This window comes from Dipodomys ordii, unplaced genomic scaffold (assembly GCF_000151885.1).
Source record: "Dipodomys ordii isolate 6190 unplaced genomic scaffold, Dord_2.0 Scaffold154, whole genome shotgun sequence".
In the NCBI taxonomy this organism is placed as follows: Eukaryota; Metazoa; Chordata; class Mammalia; order Rodentia; family Heteromyidae; genus Dipodomys; species Dipodomys ordii.
Genome location: NW_012267370.1, coordinates 280,195 through 288,144, shown reverse-complemented (window position 1 = coordinate 288,144; position 7,950 = coordinate 280,195). Strand labels below are relative to the sequence as shown.

Below are 7,950 nucleotides of genomic sequence, written 5' to 3'. Positions count from 1 at the left end.
AGGAGAGACCATGAGACTCCAATAAACCCACAGAAAACCGGAAGTGGCGCTGTAGCTCAAGTGGCAGAGCACTCGCCTTGAGCTGAAGAGCTGAGGGACAGCACCCAGGCCCAGAGTTCAAGCCCCACGACCAACAACAACAACAAAAAAAACAAAGTAGCAGTGGGGGCTGGGAATGTGGCTTAGTGGCAGAGTGCTTGCGTAGCATGCATGAAGCCCTGGGTTTGATTCCTTAGTACCACATACACAGGAAGAGCCAGAAGTTATTCTGTGGCTCAAGTGATAGCCTTGAACAAAAAAAGCTAAGGGCCAGTGCTAAGACTCTGAGTTCAAACCACAGGACTGAGAAGAAAAAAAAAACAGTAGTAGCACTCACTAGACACTATGTGGAAAATGAACTATCCAACTTGTACGTAGGTAGAGATAGGAGGGAAAAACTAAGAGAGTGCAAGGGAAGGAGTGATGTTGTCCAAAAAGAAATGTACTTAAAGCTGGGCACCAGTGCCTCATGCCTGTAATCCTAACTACTCAGGAGGCTGAGATCTGAGGATTGCAGTTCCAAGCCAGCCCAGGCAGGAAAGTCTGTGAGACTCTTTTTTTTTGTTTTGTTTTTGGGTCTGGTTGTGGGGCCTGAACTCTGGGCCTGGGCGCTGTCCCTCAGCTCTTCAGCTCAAGGCTAGCACTCTACCACTTGAGCCACAGCACCACTTCCGGCTTTTTTCTTTTTGCTTATGTGGTGCTGAGGAATCAAACCCAGGGCCTCAGGCATGCAAGGCAACCACTCTACCACTGAGCTACCATCCCAGCCCTCTGTGAGACTCTTATCTCCAATTAACCACCAGAAAACTGGAAGTGGCACTGTGGCTCAAAGTGGTAAGAGTGCTAGCCTTGAGCAAAAAACCCCAGGGACTGCACCCAGGCAGAGTTCAAGCCCTACAACCTCTTTTTTTTTTTTTGGGTCCGGTCATGGGTCCTGAACTCTGGGCCTAGGTGAGCCACAGCGCCACTTCCAGCTTTTTCTTTTTTGCTTATGTGGTACTGAGGAATCGAACCCAGGGCCTCATGCATGCAAGTCAAGCACTCTAACACTGAGCTACCTTCCTAGCCCCAAGCCCTACAACCTCTTGAGTACTGGCTTGTGCTACCACACGGGTTTGTTTCTCTTGTTTATTTGTTTGAGGCAGGGTCATGCTGAAAAGTCCATGAACTTGTGGTCCTTCTGACTCCTTATTACCTGACTTTCAAAACTTTTACGCCTTAGTATATCATCTTTTTTTTTGGGGGGGGGGGTCCAGTCATGGGGCCTGAACTCTGGGCCTGGGCGCTGTCCCTCAGCTCTTCAGTTCAAGGCTAGTGTGCTACCACTTGAGCCATAGCACCAGTTCCAGCTTTTTTTTTCTGTTTATGTGATGCTGAGGAATCGAACCCAGGGCTTCATGCATGCAAGGCAAGCGCTCTATCACTGAGCCACCTTCCCAGCCCCTACATCACCTTTTATTTTTTGCCAGTCCTGGAGCTTGAACTCAGGGTCTGGGCACTGTTCCTGAGCTTCTCTGGGCTCAAGGCTAGCACTCTACCACTTGAGACACAGCGCCACTTCCAGCTTTTTCTGTTCATGTGGTACTGAGGAATCAAACCCAGGGCTTCATGCGTGCTAGGAAAGCACTCTACCACTAAGCCACATTCCCAGCCAGTACATCAGCTTTTTTTTTTTTTTTCAGTCATGGGCCTTGAACTCTGGGCCTGAGCGCTGTCCCTCAGCAATTCAGCTCAAGGCTAGCGCTCTACCACGTGAGCTACAGTGCCAGTTCCAGTTTTCTGGTGGTTTATTGGAAATAGGAGTCTCACGGTCTTTCCTGCCCGGGCTGGCTTTGAACCGCGATCCTCAGATCTCAGCCTCCTATGTAGCTAGGATTACAGGCGTGAGCCAACAGCGCCTGGCTGAGTACATCAGCTTTATAGTAACAAAAGAATACATTTCTTACTGGACAATGTCATCCCTTCCCTTGCTCTCTCCCAGTTTTCAGTTGCCATGTTTTTGAGGTAGGATCTCACTTTATGCCAGAGGCAGGCCTGGACTTCAAACCTACTTGTGTTGCTGGGAATAGCAGGTACACCCACTGCACCCAGCTATTACTAAAGATTTGAGTCTCAAAACCTCGATGCCAGTGGCTCACACCTGTAATCCTACCTACTCAAGAGGCAGAGTTAGAAAGATCATGGTTCAAAGCTAGTCAGGGAACAAAAGTCTGTGAGGGGGCTGGGAAGGTGGCTCAGTGGTAGAGTGCTTGCCTTGCATGCACGAGGCCCTGGGTTCGATTCCTCAGCACCACATAAGCAGAAAAAGCTGGAAGTGGCGCTGTGGCTCAAGTGGTAGAGCGCTAGCCTTGAGCTAAAGGACAGCACCCAGGCCCAGAGTTCAGGCCCCATGATCGACAAAAAAAAAAAAAAAACCAGCAAAAGTCTATGAGGGAAGCTCTTATATCTTACCAAGAAAAAGCTGCAAGTGAAGGTATGTAGCTCAAATGGTATTACACCACCAGCTTTGAGGGAAAAAAAGCTAAGGGATAACACCCTGTTCAGCTCCAGTACCAGTACAAATAAATTTGAATCTCTGTATTTTCTTTTTTGCACTAGGAACTCCCATCTCTGTCTCCAAAGTATCTAGGAATACAGGCTTTAGCCCTGGACTAGGCAACATTCTTCTAATGTTTGTTATGTACTGGGTAGTTTTGAGCGCTTGATATGTCCTAGCAAGTAAACCTCTTAACTTTCAGGTAGGTAAGACTAGTTTTTCTCTTTTCTTTTTTCTTGACAGTCCTGGGTGCTTCCTTGAGCTATTTTTTCCTCCAAAGCTAGTACTCTACCACTTGAGCCACATCTCCACTTTCAAAGTCTTCCCCATTTTGCAGATTAGAAAAATGAAATTTCAGAGGGGTGACACTGTCCAAAAAGAAATATACTCATCACTTGACTTATGTAACCCCTCTCTACATTATTTTCATAATAGGAATTTTTTTTAAGTCAGAAGCCAGGTGTTGGTGGATCATGCCTGTAATCTTAGCTACTCAGGAAGCCGTGAGCTGAGGATTGTGATTCAATGCCAGCTTAGACTAGAAAGTCTGTTGAGACTCTTATCTCCAATTAACCACCAGAAAACCAGAATTGGTGCTGTGGCTCAAAGTAGTAGAGCACAAGCCTTGAACAAAAAGAGCTATGAGGGGCTGGGAAGGTGGCTCAGTGGTAGAGTGCTTGCCTTGCATGAATGAGGCCCTGGGTTCGATTCCTCAGCACCACATAAGCAAAAAGCCGGAAGTGGCGCTGTGGCTCAAGTGGTAGAGCGCTGGCCTTGAGCTGAAGAGCTGAGGGACAGGGCCCAGGCCCAGAGTTCAGGCCCCACGATCCGACCCAAAAAAAAAAAAAAAAGCTATGAACAGTACCCAGGCCCTGAGTTCAATCCCCACAACTGATAGAAAAAAAAAGTCTTAAAAGGGTTTCTGGAGAGCTGAGCACTGGTGCTCACACTTATAATCCTAGCTACTCAGGAGGCTGAGATCTAAGGATTGTGGTTCAAAACCAGCCAGGGCAGGAAAATCTGTGAGACTCTTATTTATAGTTAACCACAAAAAGCTAGAAGTGGAGCTGTGGTCCAAGTGGTAGAGCTCTAGCTTTGAGCATAAAAGGTCAAGGACAGCACCCTGGCTGAGATCAAGCCCCAAGACAGGAAAAAAAATGGTTTCTGTTAAAAGCCTGGATTCCCACTGGAGCCAACATCTGGTCTGCTCAAACTATCTTGCTGGCTCAGTTCCTCTCCTTAATCCTTCTAAGTAACCATCCAGCTGTTTTTTCCTGCCAGCAGTGGAAACTGTTGCCATTTTATAGAAACCTTTTTGTGGGAAAATTTCTTGGCTCTGAAAGGTTTCAGTAAATAACTTTGAGGGGAGTGGGAGCTAAATTTGTTTTCTATTTCAGTTGGTTTCTATTTCCAATACTGACAGATTTACTTAGGGTTAATATGGCTCTTACCCCCTACCAAGCAACTTAATCTCCCCACCAGTAAAGTGGGAAGAAGAGGGTCTATTCATCCCATTTTTTTTCCAGGAAGGATCAGAGATTATTTCCTTTGTAAACAGGTGTGGGTAGTGAAGCAAAAGGCCAATTTTCTTGAGATGTCCCCTCCCCCAAAGCAGTCACCCCAAACTCACACGGATCTTCTTGTAATCACACAGGTACTCCACTTCAAAGTCATACAAATTCTTCTTAGACACACCGAGAGCAGGGCAGGAGAGCTTGGCCAGGCGGCACAGATCCTGTAGCTGATGCAAAGAGGATTTGCAACATATGCTGCAGCCTGGAAAGAGGGGACCCAAGAATCAGGAAAACTGAATCCACACACCTTCCCCAGGAGCTAAGAGGCTTATGCAAGTGGGAGTTCCAGCAACTAGAATGAATGTGCAATGCCCAAAGCAGCCCCTGGGGCAGCAAGGTTCAAGGTGAAGTTAGGTGGAATAATTACCTCAAAGGAATGGTTTCCCAGTTTCAACTACACTATTCCTAATATGGCCACCAAATTAGCAGAGGGGTCCAGGCTCAATCACCCTTCTTTCACTTTGCAAAAGAAAGGGAACCTACACTGTCCCAAGAAGTGGGTGGGGAGGGAGCTGGGATTAAAATTTCCAGGGCATCTAACAAAGGTGTTAAGGGAAAAGACAGGACTTCAATCTCAAATCTGAAACTTCTGGGCCAAATATATGTTGGAATTTAAAAACTAGTATGAAAAAAAACTAGTATGCCCCCCAACATTAATCTTACACTCCCTGGGTGAAGGGGCACTGAGTAAGTAATAGCAACAGCAAAAGTAACATTATCCAAGGAAGTAACATTTACTGAAATAGTAACATGTACTGCAAAAACATAAAACTGCCATATTAAAATGAAGTAAAGATGTTAAGGACTCACTGAATTGTCTTAAGTTTTAAAAAACCTTTTGCTATGATACCAAATTTTTTAAAAGGTCTCATTTACAGGGCTTTTTAGATTTGGAGATTATAATCCATTAACTCCCTTGAATTAGTCTGAGGCCCTTGATCCCGCCCAAGTATTTTTCCACAGTGCATTTGACCTGCGGGTCTCACACACACACCTTAAGGACATGAGTCCTTTTAAATATGCCTCAACTGACAACTGGAATGTGGGTTAAGTGGTGGAGCAACAGCCTTGAGCAGAGAACAGAAGGATATGGGTTCAATCCCCAGTACTAGCACAAAAAAATAAAATTTACGTATGTATATACGCACAAACATATATACTATACACACACACACACACACACACACACACAAAACCTGTTTCTGGGATCACCAATATTTTCCAATTGCACAGGATCTTAAAAAAAAAAGTCTAAATTTCTGATTCAAAGCATACCATTAAGGTGCTTTAGAAGCCATTTTATCAGATGTCACCAAACATTCGATTGCAAATATTCCAGTCAACGTTCTATTTCACCTTTTAAAAACGCTTAACATTTTTTACTTCCCATTACAACGATCAAACTTAGACCCGCTACAAAATACTTTACACGTCAACATGAAATTATCCAAGTGCTTCTCTAAAACGATTTCCTGTGTGCCTCCGACACACTTAAACCGAGGCCCAGGGGACTCAGGGCGGGTGCCCGCGCTTCGCGGTCTCAGATCCCGCTTCTCCCTTCCCAACCCCTTCAACTTTCATTTCAAACACCGTCAAAGTGACCCTAAATAAGGTCGCCAGCAGCTGGCACCGCAGCGACCACAGCGGGACTCGCCTACCCTTTACAGGTCCGGTCACACTTGTGGAATCCATCTTCCTTGCTGCTTTACTCCCGGAGAGTCCCCCCTCAAAGCAGTCACCCCTCTTTTCTTCCACATGGAGGCTTCCGACTCTACTAGGGAGGCCCCATTCCCCTCTTTGGGGGGAATCCTCTACTCCGAACTCTTCCGCCATCAGGCTACACTAGCGTTCCCCCAAAGTGTCTGTCTAAGAAGGGGTCCGTCCTCCTCCTTCCTCCCCTTCCGGAGTCTCGCGTGGAAATCGAAAGGGTAACGGTCACGGGGACCAAATTTTCCCGCGCGCGGAGGCAGACTGCTTGTCAAGACCCCGCGCGGAGGCAAGCCGACCAGACGTGAACTCAGGCGCGAGCCCTCTCCCGCGTCCTCACTCAGCCCCGCACCCCGCGAGCCCTTAAACATGCGACCCTCCCCCGAGCCCCGCCCAACCCGCACGCCAGGCCCGCGCTCCTGGAGCCTCATCTTTTCCGCACCCGGCTTCCAGCTCCCGGCTCCATGGCCTCGGACGCCGGATCCCCGAGCTGACGACATCACCCTTCCAAGTCCACCTGGCCCAGCTAAGCGGCCCGTGCCTCTACCGCTACTACTTCACCTTTTAAATTTTCCGCCATCTTTCTACACAGCTAACGATATTCAGGCCTAGCTGGCCTCGCGAGAAGAGAGTTCGCGCGGGCGTGGTCCGGCACACACAGCCTATTGGCAGTGCCTCACTGCGAGCTGTGTCCGCACGGACCAACCCGTGAGCCGTGACTAGACTCCTCCCGGGACCGGCTCGTTCCCGGAGGCGGGTGCTCGCTGTGCTTTCCCAGTATGCGTCTGGGCGGTGGCGGGACTGCGGGGGCGGCAACCGAGATAGCTGAGGTTGCCTGAGGCTCCGCGCATGCACTGGTCTGTCCGTCATTGCGTTAGCCAATCACAGCGTTCCCAGTCCTAGTGAGATTCTTTCTCCTGTCAGACCTTCTGATGTGAATCATTAAATTTTTAACCCCAAGCACGCCGTGACATGCCCAGGCGGGCTACGGCCCCAGCCAGTCGCTCAGCTGATTATCTGATGTAGTCACGCAGTCTGTCCATTCAGACTGCAACCTCGACTTCCATACAGTCTCTTAACAGTAGCATTCATTTGTACCCTCAGGCTTTCCTTCCAAAACAGGTTCTTGCTGTTTTCCCTCAAACCGTACCCCATGTTATTAATGTCAGCCCTCCTCTCCATCTACCTTTGACATGGAATCAGCTGCTATTTTCCCCAAGAGGAAACTAATACTAAGCCTCAGCATTCAGCAAGACCTCTCTGGAAGTCTGGGATTCAGTCAGGACAAACTATCCTTCCCAGCTTTGTCTGGGCATTTGCACTGTCACTTGGTCACTACCATTACTTTAAGTCCCTCACTTCTCATATAAACCACAATCAAGTTATAGATACGACCTGGGAGGAAATAGAGGTATGATGAAGACTTGGGGCCACTTGTCAGAAGGTCCCCGTTGTGTAGAAAAATTCAATGTGTGTGAATTGGTTGTTACTGCTGAAAGGCCAAAAAGACAAATGCAGGCAGAGTTCTGGTTGTTCCACCTATAATCCTAGCTACTCAGAGATCTGAGGAGCGCAAGAAAGTCCCTGAGATTATCTGCAATGAATTAACAAAAAGGCAGCAGTGGAGCTGTGGCTCAAGTGGTAGAGCACTAGCTCTAAGGGGGGAAAAAATAACGCTCAGGGACAGTACCTAAACCCTAAGTTTCAAGACCCAGTATTGGAAGGAAAAAAAAAACAACAGAAAAAATAGTAGGTTAAATGTGAACCAAAGCTGGGCACCAGTACTTCACATCTGTAGTCCTAGCTACTCAGGAGGCTGATATCTGAGGAACTCTGTTTGAAGCCAGTCTAGACAAAAAAGTCCCTGTGAGACTCTTACCAATTAACCACCCAAAAACCAGAAGAGGCGCAGTGACTCAAGTGGTAGAGTGCTAACCTTGAGCACAGTGAGGCTCATGGACAGCACCTAGGCCCTGAGTTCAAGCCCCACAAGCAACAAAAAAAAATGTGAGGGCTGGGAAGGTGGCTCAGTGGTAGAGCGTTTGCCTTGCATGCTCAAGGCCCTGGGTTCGATTCCTCAGTACCACATAAGCA

At 47.7% G+C, this 7,950-nt stretch overlaps 1 protein-coding gene across 3 annotated transcripts in view; it reads right to left on the bottom strand.

The window, feature by feature from the left end:
* The window catches only part of Suv39h1 (suppressor of variegation 3-9 homolog 1 (Drosophila)), a 21,260-nt gene extending 14,637 nt beyond the window's left edge, over positions 1–6,623 (bottom strand). The window contains exons 1-2 of one of the 3 annotated variants that reach the window (XM_013032416.1): positions 6,418–6,623; positions 4,206–4,351 (exon numbers count right to left, since the gene is read on the bottom strand). In XM_013032416.1, coding sequence (XP_012887870.1) covers positions 4,206–4,351; positions 6,418–6,436 — 165 coding nt within the window. In that variant the 5' untranslated portion in view covers positions 6,437–6,623. Of the gene's footprint in view, positions 1–4,205; positions 4,352–5,807; positions 5,992–6,298; positions 6,397–6,417 lie in introns of those variants that run through there. The other 2 variants (XM_013032414.1, XM_013032413.1) reach the window with 2 other exon arrangements.
* Between the last annotated feature and the right edge of the window lie 1,327 nt (positions 6,624–7,950).